Raw genomic sequence first — 25391 nt, 5'->3', positions numbered from 1 at the left:
TCTCTCCTCCTCCCTCCCCCCCCCCGTCTCTCCTCCTCCCTCCCCCCCCCCGTCTCTCCTCCTCCCTCCCCCCCCCCGTCTCTCCTCCTCCCTCCCTCCCCCCCCCGTCTCTCCTCCTTCCCCCCCCCCCGTCTCTCCTCCTCCCTCCCCCCCCAGTCTCTCCTCCTCCCTCCCCCCCCCCCCGTCTCTCCTCCTCCCTCCCCCCCCCCCCGTCTCTCCTCCTCCCTCCCTCCCCCCCCCATCTCTCCTCCTTCCCCCCCCCCCGTCTCTCCTCCTTCCCCCCCCCCGTCTCTCCTCCTTCCCCCCCCCCGTCTCTCCTCCTTCCCCCCCCCCCCGTCTCTCCTCCTTTCTTCCCCCCCCCCCCCCCCGTCTCTCCTCCTTCCCCCCCCCCGTCTCTCCTCCTTTCCCCCCCCCCCCGTCTCTCCTCCTTTCCCCCCCCGTCTCTCCTCCCGTACCCCATGTCTTCCCCCCCCCCTATCATATCCCCGCATCTCCCCCCCCCCCCCCCCAACCTTCACTAGCACCAGCATCGCTAAGTCCTTCACCATCATCTTGGGGGGGGCCACGAGTGACCAGAATCTCAACACTATGATCAACGAGCAAGGCAGAGACTAGGTACTGTGTGACAAGTGGCTCACCTCCTGGTCCCTCAAAGCCTCTCCACTAACTGGAAGGCTCAAATGAGGAGTACGTTTGAACCCTCACCACACACCTGCCTGTGTCTAGCTGCAACCACACCCGAAGCATGTCACCATCCGGGACAGAGCCGCTAGTGTGCTTGATGTCCCGCCTCTGGACTCGGGACCGCCCCCCCCCCCCACCTCCAGTACAAACTGCAACCCCCCCCCATCTCCAGCACAAGCTGCAATATGTCTAATCTACAGCGTTATATATGAATAAAGAGTCAGACTGAACACTGTGAGCTCAAAGTAAAGTGTGACCGTAGTTTCTTGTTGCAGGTCTCCAGAGAGCCTCTCCAACCTGTGAGGCCTCCTTAAGTGCAGGTGTTTCCAAGGGATTGTGGGATCCCTTGGGACTCCAAGGGGTGAGCCCTCTGGTGGCTGTACAAGGTATATACAAGTTTACATACATAACCTGCAGGATCTGCAGTAACTCACTAGGGTTACTTAGAACACCTCGTTCCCTGGGGCCCGTACTACTGCATAGGACAAAGAGCAGCAATGTAGTGGGAATACCATCACCTCCAAAGTCCCCTCAAATCGCCACCATCCTGACTTAGATGTATATCGCCGTTCCTTCATCGCTGGGTGAATTTCCTGGGATTCCCGACCAATAAACTTGCAGAATGGGTGTGTAATTGGCAAATGAATTTCAATGTAGGCAAGTGTGGGATGGTGCATATCGGTAGGAAGAATGAGGGTACCATATGCTGCTGGGATAATAAGAGTCTCAATGGGGTAGAGGAGCCAAGCCATCCAGATATATAAATCTCAAAAATTAGTGACGCAGGTGAATAAGGCCATAAAACAGCAAACCAAGCACTGGGGCTCATTTCTACAGGGACAGAATTAAAAAGCAGAGAAGTTATGTTAAACTTGTATAGAACCATGGACCACACTTGGAGCACTGTGCACCATTCTGGCCCCCATATTATAAAGAGGATATAGAGGCACTGGCGGAGGTGCATAAAGGATTCACAAGGATGATGCCAGAACCAGAACGGAGGAGACCTGATAGATAATGAAATGGTTTGACATAGAGAAAATCACTTGTGGGGTCATAAATATAAGATAGTCACTAATATTGTTAGTCACTAATAAGGTTGAGTAGGTTGGGCCTCTATTCATTGGAATTCAGAAGAATGAGAGGTGATCGTATTGAAACGTATAAGATTATGAGGGGGCTTGACAAGGTGGATGCAGAGAGGATGTTTCCATGATGCTGAGAATGACGTGAGTAGCACGTGTAGCGAGTTGGTCTTACCGCAGTGAAAGGGTCCACAGCCAGATAGGGAATGGAAGACCAGCAGGAAGAGCAGTGCAAGGAAGGTAGTGCAGGGGTCCCCTGTGGTCATCCCCCTGCAAAACAGATACACTGCTTTGAGTACTGTTGAGGGGGATGACTCATCAGGGGAGGGCAGCAGCAGCCAAGTTCATGGCACCGTGGCTGGCTCTGTTGAACAGGAGGGGAGGAAAAAGAGTGGGAGAGCGATAGTGATAGGGGATTCAATTGTAAGGGGAATAGATAGGCATTTCTGCGGCCGCAACCGAGACTCCAGGATGGTATGTTGCCTCCCTGGTGCAAGGGTCAAGGATGTCTCTGAGCGGATGCAGGGCATTCTAAAAAAGGAGGGAGAATAGCCAGTTGTCGTGGTGCACATTGGTACCAACGACATAGGTAAAAAAAAGGGATGAGGTCCTACGAAACGAATTTAAGGAGCTAGGAGCTAAATTAAAAAGTAGGACCTCAAAAGTAGTAATCTCGGGATTGCTACCAGTGCCACGTGCTAGTCAGAGTAGGAATCACAGGATAGAGCAGATGAATACGTGGCTTGAGCAGTGGTGCAGCAGGGAGGGATTCAAATTCCTGGGGCATTGGAACCGGTTCTGGGGGAGGTGGGACCAGTACAAAGCGGATGGTCTGCACCTGGGCAGGACCGGAACCAATGTCCTAGGGGGAGTGTTTGCCAGTGCTGTTGGGGAGGAGTTAAACTAATATGGCAGGGGGATGGGAATCAATGCAGGGAGACAGAGGAAAACAAAAAGGAGACAAAAACAAAAGACAGAAAGGAGATGAGTAAAAGTGGAGGGCAGAGAAACCCAAGACAAAAAACAATAAGGGCCACTGTACAGCAAAATTCTAAAAGAAAAAAGGTGTTAAAAAAACAAGCCTGAAGGCTTTGTGTCTTAATGCAAGGAGTATCCGTAATAAGGTGGATGAATTAACTGCAAATAGATGTTAACAAATATGATGTGATTGGGATTACAGAGACATGGCTCCAGGATGATCAGGGCTGGGAACTCAACATCCAGGGGTATTCAACATTCAGGAAGGATAGAATAAAAGGAAAAGGAGGTGGGGTAGCATTGCTGGTTAAAGAAGAGATTAATGCAATAGTTAGAATGGACATTAGCTTGGATGATGTGGAATCTATATGGGTAGAACTGCAGAACACCAAAGGGCAAAAAACGTTAGTGGGAGTTGTGTTCAGACCTCCAAACAGTAGTAGTAATGTTGGGGAGGGCATCAAACAGGAAATTAGGGGTGCATGCAATAAGGGTGCAGCAGTTATAATGGGTGACTTTAATATGCACATAGATTGGGCTAACCAAACTGGAAACAATACGGTGGAGGAGGATTTTCTGGAGTGCATAAGGGATGGTTTTCTAGACCAATATGTCGAGGAACCAACTAGGGGGGAGGCCATCTTAGACTGGGTGTTGTGTAATGAGAGAGGATTAATTAGCAATACCGTTGTGCGAGGCCCCTTGGGGAAGAGTGACCATAATATGGTGGAATTCTGCATTAGGATGGAGAATGAAACAGTTAATTCAGAGACCATGGTCCAGAACTTAAAGAAGGGTAACTTTGAAGGTATGAGGCGTGAATTAGCTAGGATTGATTGGCGAATGATACTTAAAGGATTGACTGTGGATGGGCAATGGCAGACATTTAGAGACCGCATGGATGAACTACAACAATTGTACATTCCTGTCTGTTGTAAAAATAAAAAAGGGAAGGTGGCTCAACCGTGGCTACCAAGGGAAATCAGGGATAGTATTAAAGCCAAGGAAGTGGCATACAAATTGGCCAGAAATAGCAGTGAACCCGGAGACTGGGAGAAATTTAGAACTCAGCAGAGGAGGACAAAGGGTTTGATTAGGGCAGGGAAAATGGAGTACGAGAAGAAGCTTGCAGGGAATATTAAGACGGATTGCAAAAGTTTCTGTAGATATGTAAAGAGAAAAAGGTTAGTAAAGACAAACGTAGGTCCCCTGCAGTCAGAATCAAGGGAAGTCATAACGGGGAACAAAGAAATGGCGGACCAATTGAACAAGTACTTTGGTTCGGTATTCACTAAGGAGGACACTAACAACCTTCCGGATATAAGAGGGGTCAGAGGGTCTAGTAAGGAGGTGGAACTGAGGGAAATCCTTATTAGTCGGGAAATTGTGTTGGGGAAATTAATGGAATTGAAGGCCGATAAATCCTCAGGGCCTGATGGACTGCATCCCAGAGTACTTAAGGAGGTGGCCTTGGAAATAGCGGATGCTTTGACACTCATTTTCCAACATTCCATTGACTCTGGATCAGTTCCTATGGAGTGGAGGGTAGCCAATGTAACCCCACTTTTTAAAAAAGGAGGGAGAGAGAAAACAGGGAATTATAGACTGGTCAGCCTGACATCGGTAGTGGGTAAGATGATGGAATCAATTATTAAGGATGTCATAGCAGCGCATTTGGAAAGAGGTGACATGATAGGTCCAAGTCAGCATGGATTTGTGAAAGGGAAATCATGCTTGACAAATCTTCTGGAATTTTTTGAGGATGTTTCCAGTAGAGTGGATAAGGGAGAACCAGTTGATGTGGTATATTTGGACTTTCAGAAGGCGTTCGACAAGGTCCCACACAAGAGATTGATGTGCAAAGTTAGAGCACATGGGATTGGGGGTAGTGTGCTGACATGGATTGAGAACTGGTTGTCAGACAGGAAGCAAAGAGTAGGAGTAAATGGAGACTTTTCAGAATGGCAGGCAGTGACTAGTGGGGTACCGCAAGGTTCTGTGCTGGGGCCCCAGGTGTTTACACTGTACATTAATGATTTAGACGAGGGGATAAAATGTAGTATCTCCAAATTTGCGGATGACACTAAGTTAGGTGGCAGTGTGAGCTGCGAGGAGGATGCTATGAGGCTGCAGAGTGACTTGGATAGGTTAGGTGAGTGGGCAAATGCATGGCAGATGAAGTATAATGTGGATAAATGTGAAGTTATCCACTTTGGTGGTAAAAACAGAGAGACATAAGATTATCTGAATGGTGACAGATTAGTAAAAGGGGAGGTGCAATGAGACCTGGGTGTCATGGTACATCAGTCATTGAAGGTTGGCATGCAGGTACAGCAGGCGGTTAAGAAAGCAAATGGCATGTTGGCCTTCATAGCGAGAGGATTTGAGTACAGGGGCAGGGAGGTGTTGCTACAGTTGTACAGGGCCTTGGTGAGGCCACACCTGGAGTATTGTGTACAGTTTTGGTCTCCTAACCTGAGGAAGGACATTCTTGCTATTGAGGGAGTGCAGCGAAGGTTCACCAGACTGATTCCTGGGATGGCGGGACTGACATATCAAGAAAGACTGGATCAACTGGGCTTGTATTCACTGGAGTTCAGAAGAATGAGAGGGGACCTCATAGAAACGTTTAAAATTCTGATGGGTTTAGACAGGTTAGATGCAGGAAGAATGTTCCCAATGTTGGGGAAGTCCAGAACCAGGGGTCACAGTCTGAGGATAAGGGGTAAGCCATTTAGGACCGAGATGAGGAGAAACTTCTTCACCCAGAGAGTGGTGAACCTGTGGAATTCTCTACCACAGAAAGTTGTTGAGGCCAATTCACTAAATATATTCAAAAAGGAGTTGGATGTAGTCCTTACTACTCGGGGGGATCAAGGGGTATGGTGAGAAAGCAGGAATGGGGTACTGAAATTGCATGTTCAGCCATGAACTCATTGAATGGCGGTGCAGGCTAGAAGGGCCGAATGACCTACTCCTGCACCTATTTTCTATGTCTATGTTTCTATGATAGGGGAGACTAGAACTAGGGGCTATAATCTTAGAATAAGGGGCTGCCCATTTAAAACAGAGATGAGGAGGAATTTCTTCTCTCTGAGGGTTGTAAATCTTTGGAATTCGCTGCCTCAGAGAGGTGTGGAAGCTGGGACATTGAATACATTTAAGACAGAGATAGACAGTTTCTTAAACGATAAGGGGTTATGGGGAGCGGGCAGGGAAGTGGAGCTGAGTCCTTGATCAGATCAGCCATGATCGTATTAAATGGCGGAGCAGGCTCGAGGGGCCGTATGGCCGACTCCTGCTCCTGTTTCTTATGAATATAATCGGAATTCAGGAGAAACTTCTTTACTCAGAGTGGTGAGAATGTGGAACTCACTGCCACAGGGAGGGGTTGAGGCGAATAATTATAGATGCATTTAAGAGGAAGCACATGAGGAAGATGGGAATAGAAGTGTATGTGGATTGTTTTTTTAAATTTATTCGTTCTTGGGATGTGTGTGTCCATCCCTAATTGCCCAGAGAAGGAGGTGGTGAGCCACATTCCAGAGTCAACCACATTGCTGTGGGTCTGGAGTCACATATCGGCCCAGACCGAGTAAGGGCGGCAGATTTCCCTCTCTGAAGGACATTGGTGAACCAGATAGGTTTTTACAGCAATCCCGTAGTTTCATGGTCTCCATTAATTTTTATTGCAGATTTATTTATGAACTGAATTTAAATTCCCCAGCTGCCCTGGTGGGATTTGAACTCATGTCTCTGGATTGTTAGTTCAGTGATGTAATCACTATGTGCCGTACCCGCTGTTGGATGAAGAGGGCTGGGAGGAGCTTGGAGCAGTTGGGCGGAACAACCAGACTGCAGGCTCTAACACCATTGTGGGAGTATTTCATACCGGAGTTTGCATGTGTTCCGCACCACCATGCACTCCAACCCACTTCAAAAGGCAGAAAACACCACCATATTTGACTATCGTTCAGGTTAATATTATTGATCGAATTTTATTTGCATAGATTTGGATTGCCACAGGTGCATGAGCACCCCAACAGACGATGAGCCATGCTCGACTGACATTTGTCTCAATCTGTCGCAAAGTGTCCCAAATCCACGGAATCGTTTAGCGGAGACTTTAACGAATGTGACATTGGTGTTTCTTCAATCGGTGGAGTCCACACCGTGCACACACACAGTTACTGTTGTGTATGGAGAAAGAGTCAGACTGAACACACTGAGCTCAAAGTAAAGTGTGACCGTAGTCTTTTATTGCAGGTCTCCAGAGTGCCTCTCGAACCTATGAAGCCTCCTTAAATACCTGTGCTCCCAAGGGATTATGGGATCCCTTGGGACTCCAGGGGATGAGCCCTCTGGTGGCTGTACAGAGTAAATACAAGTCCACATATATAACAGTTAACACGGGGGTAAAGTCACCTGTCCCACTCCTACACCAAGCAGTCTTCCAACACCATGTTAGCATATTGTTAATCGATCTTGATACTTGCAGGCCGATAGAATGTGAGCTGCTGACTTTCGCATTTGGATGAGTTTAGCCTGTTAGCATATCAAAAATCGTGGTCCAGAACAACCCTTTGCCTACGGCCGGGCGGGAATGCAGTGGTACGTTCATTGAATGCAGTAAAATCTTCCTCGTGTCCAACCAAGCACATCGGTGCTGTGCTTCCCACGGATTCACGGCTCAAACCACATCCTGTCAGGGTCTCCAGTAACAGTCGCAAAATAAGCATCAGTGTCTCCAAGGTGTGGGTTGGATCCAAGTGATGAATTTTTGAAGCTTGGAAATCTCTTGCCTGTTTCCCCCGGGCTGGAGAGTCTAGAACCAGGGCTCACAGTCTCAGGATAAGGGGTCGGCCATTTAGGACTGAGATGAGGAGGAATTTCTTCACTCAGAGGGTGGTGAATCTTTGGAATTCTCTGCCCCAGAGGGCTGTGGAGGCTCAGTCATTGAGTATATTCAAGGATGAGATTGATAGATTTTTGGACTCTTGGGAAATCATGGGATATGGGGATAGTGCAGGAAAGTGGAGTTGAGGTCGAAGATCAGCCATGATCTCATTGAATGGCGGAGCAGGCTCGAGGGGCCGAATGGCCGACTCCTCCTCCTAATTCTTATGTTCTTATGCAATAAACATTATTGTTCTACAAACTGTAAAAGAATGGTCTTGCCTTTCTGGAGTACGGAAGAAGTCTAAATCGGACTGCTCTAACAGGTTGATTTGACAGTCGAGACAACTTTTATTTGTGCTTGCATCTATTCCTAAGAGGTTGCAACATCTCCATCTTCAGTGCTGTCTGCAACAGACTGGATTGGTCCTTCAGTCAGCTGGCTCAAAAACACTCCACAATCGAGATACTCAGCACCTTTCCGTTGGACTGTACTGGAAAAAAGCAACGTTGCTCGCATCTGTTAATGGCTAACTCTGGTTAGTTCCCAATTGATAGTTTTGTAAGATGGGGATAGGGAGAAGGGAAGTGACGAATCCTGGCCCCTCAGATATGTTCTCCATTGCAACCAACTCCATCATGAATTACAGAATGAATGCCAATAGCTGTGGTAGTTTTGTTCAGGTTCACAGCTTTGGCCAACGCTGATGTTGCAAAGATGCCCGACAATCTTGTACCTTCACTTACTACACTTGACATAACAGTGAAACATGGTGGGGTCCAGACTGAGAGCCTCCTAAATAAACAGTAGTCTTGGATACAGCGTTTAGCGGTAAGTGTATGTGCCAACCATTTGCTTTTCCGTTTGTTTGTATTGTGTCCTCTCTGGCTCAGTGGGTAACACCCTTGCCTCCAAGTCAAAACGCCTCTGGGTTCAACTCCAGAGACTTGAGCACAAATATCTAGGCTGACTATCGGGCAGTACTGAAGGAGTGCTGTGCTATTGGAGGTGCTGTCTTTCAGATAAGATATTAAGTCGAGGTAGACGGAAAAGATCCCGTGGCATTAAGTCGAAGAAGAGCACGGGAGTTATCCCCGTTGTCCTGGGGCCAATACTTATCCCTCAATCAACATCACTAAAACAGATTATCTGGTCATTATCACATTGCTGTTTGTGGGAGCTTGCTGTGCGCAAATTGGCTGCCGTGTTTCCTACAACAGTGACTACACTTCACTGGTTGTAAAGCGCTTTGAGACGTCCTGAGGTTGTGAAAGGCGCTATATAAATGCAAGTCTTTTTTCTTTTCCTGGGAGTTGGAAACTTGCCATGGGCAAGAATTCTTGTGATGCCAAGCTCGAAGTTCCGTCCGCTGGGAACAGTACTGTGGGTGGGAGGAGGCCGACACGAACCAAAGCCAGGAGAGAAGATGGCAGCATGAACTGCGGAGAGGGGGGCAGTGGGGAGACAAGTCAGATGGAGCGGGGAGAAGAGGTGTCATTCTGGTCTGGGGGTTGGAAGGAGAGTGTCGGTATGGGCTGGGGCTGAGCAGAGAGCCTCCGTGCCAGTAACAAATATGCAAACAATCTAATGACCCGATCCTGCCCACAATCTCCCCATAAAAAATGAGGAAGAATCCCCACAAATTATGCTTCAGATTTCCTGCACACACGCGAAGGAATGTTGGTGTCCCAGCAGCTTCAGTAATGAGGAGCAGTGTCCCACAGTACATCGAGTGGTAGGCCTGTCCTGGGGCTATTTTTGTGTGACAGCTTTTCGATTGGTGAGTGTGGCAAATACAATGTTGGGCAGTGTGCAGGTGCGTTATTTTACTTTCAATATTATGACCAAAAGACACAGACATTAGCAGTGACATGACCCACCTTGACGGGACTGCACAGGTTGGTCCACATAAGCGCAATTCATTATTATATAAATCTCATTCAGATCACCCCAGAGGCTCCGCTGTTCGAAGGTCTACAGACCCAGTTGTTGACCCTATCTTGGTAAAGGCTGTTTGAGCTAAAGCAATTATCTTGTGCCTGTAGTGTTTAATTAAATCTTACCTGGCAATTTCTCTCCAGATGGTTTAAATCCAATATCTTACCATCGACAGTTTGCTGGCATCACCAGCTTTCAGACTGCAGTGTATCGTGAGGTAACCGATGGTTGATTCCAGCAGATTTTCGTGTCATAGTATTTTTCGCTGTATGATTTAATCAACATACACAATGGGACTCAATAGAACATATCACCTGTACATACACAGATCTCTGCACTGTGAATTCACTCAGAGGGTGGTGAACCTTTGGAATTCTCTGCCCCAGAGGGCTGTGGAGGCTCAGTCGTTGAGTATATTCAAGGCTGAGATTGATAGATTTTTGGACTCTCGGAGAAACAAGGGCTATGGGGATCGGGCGAGAAAGTGGAGTTGAGGTCAAAGATCAGCCATGATGTCATTGAATAGTGGAGCAGGCTCGAGGGGCCGAATGGCCGACTCCTGCTCCTATTTCTTATGTTCTCACTTGTAGTTTAACTGGGCAAGTTTAGATTCCAAATGTCCTGATCTTGCATTGAACCTTGAAATGTAAATGGACTTTCCAGATCGTGAATTACGACATCGACAATCAGCACTCTGTAAATTGGACTGTGAAAGATGGAAGAAATAGATGAGCGTCCATTCTCCACAACTGATTTTGGATATCTTGCATAAACTGCTCAGTTAATCCAAACATAAAGGATGTTGGGGCCTTAGTGGAACTCAGCTTGTGGAGCAATGACCTGATTCTTGTTGTTTTGAAATCTAATGTTTGACAACCATTTAACGATGACCTATTAATCAGTTGTGGGAGTGCTGGATTACATGTGATCCTTAAAGTAGCTGAATCACCGTGATGTGATATATTAGACTAGCATGAAAGAACGTTTGAGAAATGAAGGCGGCCAATATGAATCAAACACAGTATCATCATCATCATCATAGGCAGTCCCTCGAAATCGAGGACGACTTAAAGGAATTGAAGATGCCTGTGCGCGAGTTCTTTTAACATGGGGTGGCCATTGCACACCAACTACCACACGGGCTTAGCTGAGCAAGGTCTTGGTCCAGTGGCAAGGGGATCCAAGATGACTGGAGACCAGGCTCTGCTGTATGAGCTAGTTGCCTACGGTGAGATGTGAGCTGTAAGCTCGGCACTGGGCAGCGCCCTTCGGTGGGATGGTGAGCGATCGGAGGCGTGGAAAGTAGGGGTGTGAGAGTCGAGGAATTGTTTTCCTCTCTCAGGTATCCGCTCCTGACTGAGGGCAGGCAATTGGGATGGCCAGAGGTCAGAGTGGCCGCAGCCATTGTGCACACCACGTGCTCGACAGAGACCCCGCCGTTGAGTGGGGTCAGTGGCCGGGGGGATAGCAGCTCCCTTGGGAGCTCTCCCTGAACAAACTTCCCCCCCCCCTGGCCATCTGCTGGCCAAACGCAGTATGAGTGAGTGCTGAGCCAGTGAGAGCAAGTTGACTTTAATTGGGCCACTTTAGGTTGGACAAGAGCATAAAGTAGGATAGTCAGCATCATTATAGGCAGTCCCTCGAGGCGAGGATGACTTGCTTCCACACCAAAAAGGGATGAGTTCACAGGTGTTTCAATGAAGAACCTAATATTCCGGATCCCGAACTACATCCTGAAGGGTGGAAGATTCCTGTGGGTGGATTCTTTTTAACGTGGGGTGACCGTTGCACACCAGCCACCACACGGGCTTGACAGAGCCAGGTCCTGGTCCAGTGGCAAGGGTTAACCAACTAGAGACCAGCAGGCTGAGTGTGCACATATCGCAGTGTGGGCTGGGCCCGTGCTGCCCCTGGGCCCTCGCCTCTTCTGGGCCCCAGACTCCCGCCTCTCCTGAGCCCCGGTCACTTCCCTCTACAAACTCTTGCCGCCCCTTCGCCCCTCCTGCTGTGCCTGCCCGCACTGCAATCAGCGACCTGGCTTCGCAGCCATTGCCCTCCTACAGTAGTATGCCGCTGCACACTGCTCCCTCTGATGGCCCCAGACTGCTGATGGTCTTGCAGGCCAGGACCGTGCACAGCGAATGTCATACCTCGAGGAACAATACTATCTGTTTGTTCGGGGAGAGCAGTGCGATCTGCTGAGGACAGGCTCATTGGAAATGGAGGCTGTTATAATCATACTCACAATAAATGGTCAGACTGGGTACTGTGTGTAATGAGCAAGTGTGACCTTAGCTCCTTTATTAAGGTTCCAGAGTGCAGGTACCTCGTGGGTGGCCTGCTTATATACTGTGCTCCCAAGGGATGCTGGGATCCCTTGGGGCTCCAACAGGTAGGCCCTTTGGTGGACAGGTGTCATGCAGGTTACAAGGGGTCAAATACCTAAGAGGCAAAGCAATTGAAACAAAGGAATGAAACGCGGAAACGGAAAGGAGAGCAAACGAGACGAGGAGTGTGGGAAAGAGAAAAACAAATTAGAAGAAGGAGGAAGTGAAATGAGTGCCAAACACAGAGGTTTGCAATTCATGTATGCAAATATTCCAGTCCTAATGTTTGCTTTGGCTCGGTGAGTGTTTGAGAACTCTCCTGTGAAGCACTTTAGGGCAATTTATTAAGTTAAAGGCGCTATATAAATGCAAATCATTGTTGACTAGGATGTGGACATCGCTGGTTATAGAATATTCCGAGTTGGGGAAAAAATGAGTGAAGGTTTGACAATGGTAATGAAAGATTCCATTGTAGCACTCGGACAGAGCGATGATGTAGGGGATAGTGTAAACATATATTTAGTGGGAGTTAAAGAATAGGAAATTAATAGTTGTATTGGGAGTATATTATAGACTGCCAAAAGGAGATGGAGGAAGAGATGTTTATTCAAATTAAGGTCAATTGCAGGAACAATGTGGCTATAATGTCAGACAGAATTTGCCTTTTACAAATCCTTGCTGGCTGTCCTTAATTCATCCATGAATTTCTAGGTGAATATTAATTTCATGGCCTTTAGAAACTCACCCACATTGGGTGTGAGGCTGACTGGCCTGTAGTTACCTGGTTTCTCCCTTGTTGAATATTGGCTGTCCTCTGGCCCACCAGCACAACCTCGATAACCTAAGGATGGTCGATCGATTGTGGTCAGAGCCTGCACTCTGCTCTCTGACCTCCTTCAGCCAACACCATTTGCCGTCTCTTCCACTTCGAAGTCTACCAATTTCTCCAGTAGTTCTTATCCAAGTACGCAATTAGTACGTCTGGCTGAGGGGTGTAGTTGTTGGAATAAAAAGCTACAAGAGGAGGAGGTAGAACAACTTTATAGGTTTGAAAGGAAGTCTTGCTACAATTGTGCCGGGCCATGGTGAAACCACACCTGCAGTACTGTGCACAGGTTTGGTCTCCTTATCTAAGGAAGGATATACTTTGCCTTGGAGGCAATACAACGGAGGTTCACCAGACTGATTCCTGGGGTGAGAGGGCTGTCCAATGAGGAGAGATTGTGTAGAATGGGCCGACACTCTCTGGAGTTTAGAAGAATGAGAGGTGATCTCACTGAAACATACAAGATTCTGAAGGAGATTGACAGGGTAGATGCTGAGAGGTTGTTTCCCCCGGGCTGGAATACCACCACCTCCACATTCCCCTCCGAGTCACACACCATCCTGACTTGGAAATATATCGGCCGTTCCTTCATCGTCGCTGGGACACAATCCTGGAACTCCCTCCCTAACAGCACTGTGGGAGCACCTTCACCACACGGACTGCAGCGGTTCAAGAAGGCGGCTCAGCACCACCTTCTCAAGGGGCAATTAGGGATGGGCAATAAATGCCGGCCTTGCCAGCGACGCCCACATCCCAGAACGGGTGGGGAAAAAAAGGTAATAGACTTTGGAAAGAAGAATAAGGGGAGGAACATAGGGTAATACACTAGTAAAATAGTGACTGATTTCACACACACACACAGAATTGGGGTCCAGGTACACACACCCTTAAATGAAGGAGAACAAGTTGATTTAAAAGAGAACTTTTTTTAAAGGCGTATGGGATTCTAGGTTTGATGAATAGAGGGAAAGAGTACAAAAACAAATGCTAAATCTATGCAAATGATTAGTTTGGCTTTTGGAATAGTGTCCAGTTTGGGCACGTTCCTTCAGGAAGGATGATATAGCTGCGGGGAAGTTGCAGAATAACTTCACTTTTGATAAGTTGGGGAGGGGAGTCTTGGAGAAGATACATAAGAAAATAAGAAATAGGAGCAGGAGTCGGCCATTCGGCCCCTCGAACCTGCTCCGCCATTCAATAAGATCACGGCTGATCTGATCCTGGCCTCAACTCCACTTCCCCGCCCGCTCCCCATAACCCCTTGACTCCCTTATCACTCAAAAATCTGTCTATCTCTGCCTTAAATATATTCAATGACCCAGCCTCCAATGAATTTGTGATGAATTAATTCCAACAAAGCAGGTTAAGAGTAGATTGAACGGAGGTGTTTAAAACGATGAAAGGTTTTGATGAAATAAATCAGGAGCAACTATTTTCACCGGTCGGTGAGAGAGCATAAATTTAAGCTCACTACCAAAAGAACGAAGACAGAGCTTCGGAGAATGTTTCCTTTACGCAGGCGGCTGTTAGATTATGGAATGTCTTACCAGAAACAATGGCGGGTGCAGAATCCTTTACAGGTTTTAAGAGGAAAGTGGATCAATCTTTTAAGAAGGGAATGGTCGGTGTGTGCAGGGAACGGGCAGCGAGATGGGACCGTGGACAGGCCTTTGAGAGCGGCGCAGGTCCAGTGGGCCGAATGGCCTCCTCTGGCACTCTCCGATTCCGTGATTTACAGCAGTGCTGTCTTTGTGCGTAGAACAACTGCAGTTTGCTGTTGTGTTCAGTTGGTGTCATGTTCAATTAAATTGCTCTTCAATTATCAAAGTTTAATTGAACAGGACACCAAAGGATTTGAATCCTGTGGGTAAATTATTAGGTGGTGTTCAGACTGTTAATTAAAGATAACATTTTGTCAATTATAGCTTTGCGACATTTTTCAGCACAGCCCTTATAATGGTTGCTTTCAGTTAATTCAGCATGCAATAAATATCTCAAAGAAAGAGAGATTTGCATTTATATAGCCCCTTTCACAACCACCGGACATTTGAAAGCACTTTACAGCCAATGAAGTAATTTTGAAGTGTAGTCACTGTTGTAATGTAGGAAACGCGGCAGCCAATTTGCGCACAGCAAGCTCCCACACACAGCAATGTGATTAAGACCAGATAATCTGTTTTTGTTACATTGATTGAGGGATAAATATTAGCTCCAGGACACCGGGGAGAACTCCCAAAATAATGCCATGGGATCTTTTACATCCACCTCAGAGAGCAGACGGGGCCTCAGTTTAACGTCTCATCCAAAAGACAGCACCTCTGACAGTGCCGCACTCTCTCAGCACTGCACTGGAGTGCCAGCCTGGATTTATGTGCTCAAGTTCCTGGAGTGGGACTTGAACATACGACTTTCTGACTCAGGTGAGTGTGCTGCTCACTGAGCCACGACTGACACACAAGTTTAGAATAAGCAAGCACTTTCTTTGCTTTGAACATAGAAACAGGAGGAAGCCATTTTTGTTAACCTAACTGAGTGCAGTTTGAGGCAACTATAACAATGGCAGAAGCTTTATAAACTGACTCACATTGTTGCCGGAGCATTGGGGGGGAAAGTGCTCGATTACTTGGTTCATTTTCTGGTGACCAAAACTGAATACTCTTCGAAATTTAGACTGACTAGTGCATTGGAAAACCTGGGGGTGACTACTGTAGGTTTCTACAGCTGTGGCCCTGTGACGTGTAACGTTATATATTCTATTAACTATTTATTAGCTTCTCTGCATTGGGTGTTAACAGTGACATGTCCACGGTTTCTCCCAGGCCATTTCTAATTCCATTCCATTCGCCGTATAATGTGTCCCAACTATCTTTGTCCTTTTCTGTGTGCGGTAATACTTCACATTCAGCAATGCTCAATGTACTGTCATTTCTCTGCTCATTTTGATCTAAAGTTACGTTTCGCTGCAATCTCGATCTCCATTGTTCTTTCTGTTGTTGGCAAATTTGAGCAGTTCAACATTGGTTTGGGGATTTAGATAACAAGCCCCTCGAGCCTGCTCCGCCATTCAATAAGATCATGGCTGATCTGATCTTGGCCTTAACTCCACTTCCCCGCCCGCTCCCCATAACCCTTGACTCCCTTATCGTTTAAAAGTCTGTCTATCTCCATCGTAAATACATTCAGTGATAACCTTATCTGGATCAGAAACAGCGTCCGTCCTGGGGGATGCAAATACTCTCGCTATTTTCCACCCAGCTATTTCTCCTATCCCATGTTCTACCCCACAATCCTTTGGCTGTTGGTTTAAGCTGCAATCTTTCACGTGGAGTTTGGTTTATTTAAACTTTCAGACTGTTTTTAACAATCGTACAGAATGCTGTTATTGACCACCCGTGATATCCTTAAAGAGACAAGGAGGGCTTGCTGGACAGGAGTGACCTGTCCTAGCTCTATATTAGCTGTTTCTCTCCAAGTTCGTGTACACTGGTTGAAAGAGCAGCACTCTTCCGAGTATATCTTTATAATCTCTTGTGACACAATGGTCTGGTCTGTGAGTCTGTCGTGGTCAGTAATTATCCAGCATGGGTTGGCACCTGAAATGCTTCAAAATGACCTCAGGATACTGCTGAGTTTTTCCACTTCTGAGAAGTGCCCGGGCTGGGTGTTTGGGGAATTATCTATTCATGGGTGCAAAGGCAGACCATCTATCTCCGCAGGCAAGTCCTGATAGAGTGTAAAGCTGTGGTGTGTGAATTCTTTCAGAGAGGTGTTCTCACACTGCCTGGGGTTCAAGTCACATGGGCACAAACTCACTGACACGCCAGGTTTCATCGGATCTCCCCGGGCACTTTATAACTTGAAGCTTTGTTTTTGTTTTTAACTGTGTGTAGACACATGTGTTTCCTGGTGCCCTGGGGGAATCATCTTTGGGTGAGGAATGAAAGCAAAACACTGCGGATGCTGGAATCTGAAATTAAAACAGAAAATGCTGGAAATCTCAGCGGGTCAGGCAGCGTCTGTGGAGAGAGAAAAACCGAGTTAATGTTTCAGGTCGATGACCTTCGTCAGAACTGGGAAAACTTGGAGATGTAACAGGTTTTTAAGCAAGTGTAAGGGCAGGGAAAGGGAGAGGGGAGGGAAGATCTGAAGGGAAGGTCTGTGATCGGGTGGAAGGTAGGAGAGATTTGAGATACAAGGGGATGATGGTCCTACAGATTGGTAAGGAGATTAAATAAGTGCAATAGAGTCATGACGGGGCAGATTTGAACATGGTCTGTGGGACGGAGCAGCTTGATGGGCCAAATAGTCTATTGTTGGCTGGAAATCTCAGCGGGTCAGGCAGCGACTGTGGAGAGAGAAACCGAGTTAATGTTTCAGGTCTGTGACCCTTCGACAGAACTGGAAACGTTCGCGATGTAACAGATTGTTAGTGAGAGGGAGCAGCACCGCATCTTTTTGTCTCTTCTCCAAACTGTGTTCGGGATTAATTTGCAAAACAAATTTTTCAAAACAAAGTGTTAATAAGCTCACCCTGCACCCTGTTGTGCCTTGGCATCAGAGGGCTCTGTGCATTGGTTACTTTCCAAATGCTAGGTCACCACCAGGAGATGTTATATAAGAACATAAGAATTAGGAGCAGGAGTCGGCCATTCGGCCCCTCGAACATGCTCCACCATTCAATGAGGTCATGGCTGATCTTCGACCTCAACTCCACTTTCCCGCACTGTCCCCATATCCCTTCATTCACTTAATATCCAAAAATCTCTCTTGAATATACTCAGAGACTGAGCCTCCACAGCCCTCTGGGGCAGAGAATTCCAAAGATTCACCCCCCTCTGAGTGAAGAAATTCCTCCTCATCTCAGTCCTAAATGGCCGACCCCTTATCCTGAGACTGTGACCCCTGGTTCTAGACTCCCCAGCCCGGGGGGAAACATCCTCCCTGCATCTACCCTGTCAATCCCTGTAAGAATTCTGTATGTCTCAGTATGAACGTGGTTTGTTTTTAAAGGCTAACACTGTTCCTATTTTGAATGACCCTGGTTTGTTTGAATCACTAGGAGGACCCGATCACTACACGGACCAAGTCCCTCAACAAAATTTGGACCAAAAGCTTGCATGCTGCAGAACCCGAAGGCCGTGATGTAAGTAACTTCTTTATGCCAATTACGTCTTGACAATGTTTACAGGCAGTTCCATGTGTCTCCCCAGCAGCGATTGCAAACTTATACAATTGGTTTCACTTTAGCTTCAACTCTTTAGGGAAAACCCTGACATTTTTTCCAATGTGTTGTTACATGGATGGTGTAATTTGGAAATTAAGGTGCCATACTCTAATTAGCAGGTCAGAATTTTTTTTTAATTTCAAAATATACTTTATTCATATAAAAATTTGTACAGTACCTTCAAAAGCAGTTCAGTACATTTAGCTGCGGTCAGCAATCCCATACACTACATTTGGGTGCTGACGGCAGTTCCGTTCGTTACATTCCCTTACTTTTCAGTTCAAGTACAATTCGATATAATACGGGATACATTGTAGTACATTCAACAAATTACATTACACGTGTCACTATACAGTACACGCAATGGGTGACGGTACATTTACATTTTCCTTTTCAACATGCATCACGAAACAGACCTTGCATTGTACATGGCACTACATAGGTGTTTACAGATCATGGTGCTCCATGTACACAAAAAGTAAATTACAAGTACGGCCCGAGGGGGATTTTGTACTGATTCCAGCCCCTGGGTTTACCGTGGGGAAGGGCTTTAAACCGTGGCCCTTCCCCACCGTGCCTTTGTGGCGACTGCACCAATTTTAAGTGCGTCCCTCAGCACGTAATCCTGGATCTTGGATTGCGCCAGTCTGCAACACGCAGACGTGGACATCTCCTTGCTCTGGAAGACCAGCAAGTTTCGGCAAGACCAAAGAGCGTCTTTGACCGAGTTGATGGCCCTCCAGCAGCAGGTGATGTCTGTCTCGGTGTGTGTCCCTGGGAACAGCCCGTAGAGCACAGAGTCCTGTGTTATGGAGCTGCTTGGGATGAACCTCGACAGCAACCACTGCATCTCTTTCCAAACCTGCCTTGCGAAGGGGCAATCCTGAAGGAGATGGGTGACAGTCTCGTCCGCCCCGCAGCTGACTCGGGGGCACGTGCCGTATTGATGAGACGTCAGCTGTGCATGAACGCTCTGACGGGTAAGGCCCTCCTCACCGCCAATCAAGCTACATCTTGGTGCTTGTGTGAAAGCTCTGGCGATGAGACGTTCTGCCAAACGAGTTTGACAGTCCGCTCAGGGAACCACCCGACAGGGTCCACCCTCTCCTTCTTTCGTAGGGTGTCCAGGACGTTACGTGCTGACCACTGTTTTATGGCCTTGTGGTCAAAGGGGTTTTTTGTGAAAAACTTTTCCACGAAGGACAGGTGGACAGGCATGGTCCAACTGGTGGGGCCGTTTCGAGGCAGCATGGCCAGGCCCATCCTTCGCAACGCCAGGGACAGGTAGAACCTCAGCACGTAATGACACTTGGTGTTTGCGTACCGGGGGTCTGTGCACAGCTTGATGCAGCCGCACACAAAGGTGACCATCAGGATGAGGGCCACGTTTGGAACATCCTTTCCTCCACTGTCCAGAGATTTGTACATTGTGTCTCTGCGGACACGTTCCACTTTGGACCTCCAGACAAAGTGGAAGACGGCCCGGGTGACTGCCGCGGCACAGGAGCGAGGGATGGGCCAGACCTGTGCCACGTGCAGCAACCCCGAGAGCACCTCGCTCCTGATGACCAGGTTCTTTCCTGCCATGGAGAGGAAGCGCATCTTCCACCATCCCAGTTTTTGCTTCACTTTGGCGATACGCTCTTCCCAGTTTTTGGCGCACGCCCCGTCCGCTCCAAACCATATTCCCAACACCTTCAGGTAATCTCGTTTAACGGTGAAGGGAATGGAGGCTCGGTCGGCCCAGGTGCCAAAGAACATGGCCTCGCTCTTGCTGCGATTGACCTTTGCTCCCGAGGCCAGTTCAAACTGGTCGCAGATTGTGAGCAATCTGCGGACCGACTGCGGATCCGAGCAAAAGGTGGCGACATCGTCCATGTACAGGGAGGTCTTGACCTGAGCGCCTCCGCTGCCTGGGATCGTCACCCCTCTAATGCCCGCATCCTTCCTGATGGACTCGGCAAAGGGTTCGATACAACACACAAACAAGACAGAGGAGAGGAGACAGCCTTGCCTGACTCCAGATCTGATCGGAAAGCTTTCAGTTTCCCACCCGTTGATTAGAACTGCGCTACTGATGTCTGTGTAGAGCAGTTGGACCCAATTGCGGATACCCTCTCCAAACCCCATCTTGGAGAGCACGTCCATCAGGTACGTGTGCGATATCCTGTCAAAGGCCTTCTCCTGGTCTAAGCTGATTAAGCAGATGTCCACCCCCCTGTCCCACACGTAGGCGATCGTATCCCTGAGTAGCGCGAGGCTATCGGAGATCTTCCTGCCGGGGACAGCGCAGGTCTGGTCCGGGTGAATCACCAGCTCCAGAGCAGACTTGACCCTGTTGACGATGACCTTTGACAGGATCTTGTAGTCCACATTGAGCAGCGAAATGGGCCGCCAGTTTTTGATTTCCTCCCTATCTCCCTTCTGCTTGTAGATGAGGGTGATGATGCCTTTCCTCATCGATTCTGACATGCTGCCGGCCAGAAGCATACCTCCGTACACTTCCAGCAGGTCTGGGCCCATCCAGTCCCACAGAGCCCAATACAACTCAACCGGTAAGCCGTCGCTTCCGGGGGTTTTATTCGTCTCGAAGGACCGGACGGCCTTTGTCAGCTCGTCCAGAGTTAGCGGGTGGACCAGACTCTCCCGCTCGCTGTCGTCTAAGACCTCCGAAATAGACGACAGGAAAGACTGGGAGGCCGCGCGGTCTGTGGGCTTGACGCCGTACAGCCCGGCATAGAAGGATTTGCTGATCCTCTGCATGTCAGGCTGTGAAGACGTCACAGAACCGTCTTCTTCCTTTAGGCTGGTGATCACAGAGCTCCCCCTGTGTACCTTTTGGAAGAAGAAACGCGAACACGTCTCATCCTGCTCGACGGAGCGGACTCTGGAGCGGAAGATGATCTTGGAGGACTCTGAGGCAAAGAGCGAGGCTTGCTGGCCCTTCACCTCTTCGAGTTCCTCCGCGACATCGACCCCCATCGACTGCAGCAGGAGCAGGTTTTGCATATTCGTCTGGAGTTGGGACAATTCCCTCTGTCTCCCTCTCGCCTCCTGAACACCTTTGAGGATGAAGAACCTCTTGATGTTTGTCTTGATTGTTTCCCACCAGTGCATCGGGGAATCGCAGAGGGGCTTTACGGTTCTCCAACCTTTGTAATCCCTCTTGAGTTCCTCAACGGTTTCCGGAGTCAACAGTTTCACGTTCAGCTTCCATATCCCTCTGCCAACTTTCTGGTTTTCCTGTGGGCGACAGTCGGCCAGTAGGAGGCAGTGGTCAGAGAAGAACACCGGCGTGACGTCGGTGGATCTGACCTTGAGCGTGTGGGACACAAACAGGAAGTCTATTCTGGAACGGACGGACCCGTCTGGTCTTGACCAGGTGTATCTGAGCGGCGCTCCGTCTGCAGGGTTGCTGAATACGTCGCACAGCTTGGTGTCTTTTACCGCATCCATCAGGAGTCTGGACGTGGCGTCCAGTTTGCTGTCGGCTCTGCTGGATCGCCCAGCCACATCGATGATGCAGTTGAAGTCACCGCCCAGAATTAGCAGGTCAGAATGCTGCATACAAACTTCAAGATCTCTCTTTTCCCACACAGCAAGGAATATATCACTGCTGATGTTATCCTTGAAGTATAGTACAAAGCGCATCATTTAGGTTTGCAGACCTAGCCAAAATATAATAAAGATGTTACTGTTGTCATAAATTTTGGCTGAAGTTATGTTCCCGTTCTTGTGTGTGAACTCTTCTTGGTATTAAACTCCTCCGTGATCCTTCCAGTTCCAAATTATGCAAATCTTTCATCCACAAATGGCTGCATTTAAATGAGCTTGATATTTTTGACACAGCGATGATGTAATGGATTGATACCTTTAATGCTTTGTGTACAAAATGGTAAGATACTGGTGAGTAGAGCACTGCGTGCAGTTCTGGTCACCACATTACAGGAAAGATGTGATTGCACTAGAGAGGGTGCAGAGGAGATTTCCGAGGATGTTGCCTGGACTGGAGAATTTTAGCTGTGAGGAAAGATTGGATAGGCTGGGTCTGTTTTCTTTGGAACAGAGGAGTCTGAGGTGTATAAAATTATGAGGGGCCTGGAGAGAGTGGATAGGAAGCACCTGTTTTCCTTAGCAGAGGGGTCAACAACCAGGGGGCATAGATTTAAAGTAATTGGTAGAAGGTTTAGAGGGGATTTGAGGGGAAATGTCTTCATCCGGAGGGTGGTGGGGGTCTGGAACTCAGTGCCTGAAAGGGTGGTAGAGGCAGAAACCCTCACCACATTTAAAAAGTACTTGGATGTGCACCTGAAGTGCCGTAACCTGCTGGGCTACGGACCGAGAGCTGGGAAGTGGGATTAGGCTGGGTGGCTCTTGGTCGGCCGGCGTGGACACGATGGGCCGAATGGCCTCCTTCTGTGTTGTAAATTTCTCTGATTCCATGAAGTGTCTGTGACCACACACGAGGAACTTTCTTTACTGGGTGACTTGGGAGAGAGCAGCAGGACGAAGACAAACACATAAATAAGCATGAGCTCTTCAAAATGGAGAGGAAGCTCCTCGGAGGGGCCCTTCGTGTAGGGGCCTATCATCTATCATCATCATCATCGGCGGTCCCTCGAATCGAGGATGACTTGCTTCTACGTCAAAAAGTTCACAGGTGTTTCAATGAAGGACCTAATATTCCGGATCCCGAACTACATCCTGAAGGGTGGAAGATGCCTGTGCGTGGATTTTTTTAACGTGGGGTGACCGTTGCACACCAGCCACCACACGGGGCTTGACAGAGCGAGGTCTTGGTCCAGTGGCAAGGATTAACCAGGACGACTGGAGACCAGCTCTGCTGCACGGACCTAGTGCGCTCACATATTGCAGTGTGGGCTGGTCCGTGCTGCCCCTGGGCCCTCTCCTCTCCTGGGCCCCAAACTTGCGCATCCCCTGGGCCCCGATCACGTCGCTCCACGATCACTCGACGCTCCTTCGCCCCGACCTCGACGCTCCTGCTGTACCTGCCCACACTCCAATCACCGACCTGGATCTTGGTGATCTCCCTTTTCGCTGCCGTTGCTCTCCTGCTCCAGCACGTGCTGCTCCCTGGAGTGGTACACCGCCACACTGCTCCTTCCACTCCCCGGCCTGCTCCGATGGTGCTCGCAGGCCGGGGGCCATTCAGCCTGATGGGCCAGGCCGCCACGCTGCTCCTTCCGTATTGATACCTAACGGAGGCACCAATGTGACAGGGCAAGGGGATGGACAATTGGGGCAAGTCTTGGAGCGGTCTCTGAGTGTGCAGAGGGTGATCGGGACCTGAAATGGGTACTGAGGGAAAAGAACATTGAACTCATTTAAAAAAGCAGCTTCCTGCTGGAGCTGGAGTGCAGCATTGCACTTCTGGATGAAAGAGCAAACATGAGGGGGCGAGACTGGGTACGATCTGATTTAACGCTTCAAACCGCAGGGAAACGCGGCAGGCAGTCTGTGCACAGGGAGGTCCCACAAACAACAATAAAAATCTGTTTTGGTGTGGTTGGTTGGTTGGTTGATAATTCATGACCAGGACGCTGGGAGAAATCCCCTGCTCCTGTTCAACTTTTACATCCACTGGCAGACAGAGCCTGGGTTTAACGGCTTGAACCCATGACCTTCTACCTCTAGTGCTGCCCCTGAGTTAAGGCTGACGCTCCTGTTTTATCCTGTGGAATAAATAGATCAATAACGATGCACGCCTCTGGTCCCGGGGCAGAGCCCGGTGAACTGTGAGCAGGATTTCTGACCTGTCGTCACCATTAGTGAGGCTGTGCAACAGCACAGAGCCTTGCAAATGACCGCTTAAATATTTTTATGGAAAATCATAAACTATAAATATGGTATCACACTTGTATATGGGCAGTGCCTGAATGTTATTTACTTCTGTTTGCTTGAAGGCCTCTTCATTTATATTTGGATGTTGAGCTCTGTTCCCAGAACGGAGACGCTGTCATTCTGAGCAACAGCAGCAACGTGTATTTATATAGCGCCTTTAAATAGTGAAACATCCCAAGGTGCTTCATAGGAGTGTTATACAATAAAAATTTGATACCGAGCCGCATAAGTAAAAAATTAGGGCAGGTGAACAAAAGCTTGGTCAAAGAGGTAGGTTTTAATGAGCATCTTGAAGGAGGAAAGAGAGGCGGAGAGGTTTAGGGAGGGAGTTCCAGAGCTTGGGGCCCAAGCAACAGAAGGCACGGCCACCGATGGTGGAGCGATTATAATCAGGGATGCTCAGGAGGGCAGAATTAGAGGAGTGCAGACATCTCAGGGGGGAGGGGAGGGGGGGGCGCGGTGGCTGCAGGAGATTACAGAGATAGGGAGGGGCGAGGGCCATGGAGGGATTTGTAAACAAGGATGAGAATTTTCAAATCGAGGCTTTGCTTAACCGGGAGCCAATGTAGGTCAGCGAGCACAGGGGGTGATGGGTGAGTGGGAGTCGGTGCAAGTTAGAACACGGGGCACAGGGGGCGACAGGTGAGTGGGACTTGCTGCGAGTTAGGACAGGGGGCAATGGGTGAGCGGGACGGTGCGAGTTAGGACAGGGGGCGATGGGTGAGCGGGACGGTGCGAGTTAGGACACAGAGCACAGGGGGTAATGGGTGAGCGGGGCTGGGTGCAGGTTAGGACAGGGGGTGATGGGTGAGCGGGGCTGGATGCAGGTTAGGACAGGGGGTGATGGGTGAGCGGGGCTGGGTGCAGGTTAGGACAGGGGGTGATGGGTGAGCGGGGCTGGATGCAGGTTAGGACGGGGTGATGGGTGAGTGGAGCTGGGTGCAGGTTAGGACAGGGGGTGATGGGTGAGCGGGGTTGGATGCAGGTTAGGACAGGGGGTGATGGGTGAGCGGGGCTGGATGCAGGTTAGGACAGGGATTGATGGGTGAGTGGAGCTGGGTGCAGGTTAGGACAGGGGGTGATGGGTGAGTGGGGCTGGGTGCGGGTTAGGACATGGGGCACAGGGGGTGATGGGTGAGCAGGGCTGGGTGCGGGTTAGGACATGGGGCACAGGGGGTGATGGGTGAGCGGGGCTGGGTGGAACAGATGAGCTGTCGTGCCTACTGAGAGTGTTCTGCCTCCTCCATCCACAATCCATTTCCAACTAACTTGCCGACATCAAAAAGAGAGAAAAAGAAAGACTTTCATTTCTATAGTGCCTTTCACAACCACCGGACGTCCCAAAGCGCTTTACAGCCAATGAAGTACTTTTGGAGTGTAGTCACTGTTGGAATGTGGGAAACGTGGCAACCAATTTGCGCACAGCAAGCTCCCACACGTATCATTGTGATGATGACCAGATAATCTGTTTTTGTGATGTTGATTGAGGGATAAATATTGGTCAGGACACCGGGGAGAATGCCCCTGCTCTTCTTCATGGGATCTTTTACACCCACCGGAGAGAACAGAC

At 48.7% G+C, this 25391-nt stretch overlaps 1 protein-coding gene across 2 annotated transcripts in view; it reads left to right on the top strand.

Moving 5' to 3' along the window:
• The window catches only part of LOC139228980 (NAD kinase-like), a 124207-nt gene that overhangs the window by 21194 nt on the left and 77622 nt on the right, over nucleotides 1–25391 (top strand). For both annotated transcript variants that reach the window (XM_070860615.1, XM_070860616.1), the window contains exon 3: nucleotides 17795–17878. In XM_070860615.1, coding sequence (XP_070716716.1) covers nucleotides 17795–17878 — 84 coding nt within the window. The remainder of the gene's footprint in view (nucleotides 1–17794; nucleotides 17879–25391) is intronic.

This window comes from Pristiophorus japonicus, chromosome 18 (genome assembly GCF_044704955.1).
Source record: "Pristiophorus japonicus isolate sPriJap1 chromosome 18, sPriJap1.hap1, whole genome shotgun sequence".
Lineage (NCBI taxonomy): Eukaryota > Metazoa > Chordata > Chondrichthyes > Pristiophoridae > Pristiophorus > Pristiophorus japonicus.
The sequence above is the reverse complement of the archived record's forward strand: the minus strand, read 5'-3'. Positions and strand labels throughout refer to the sequence as shown.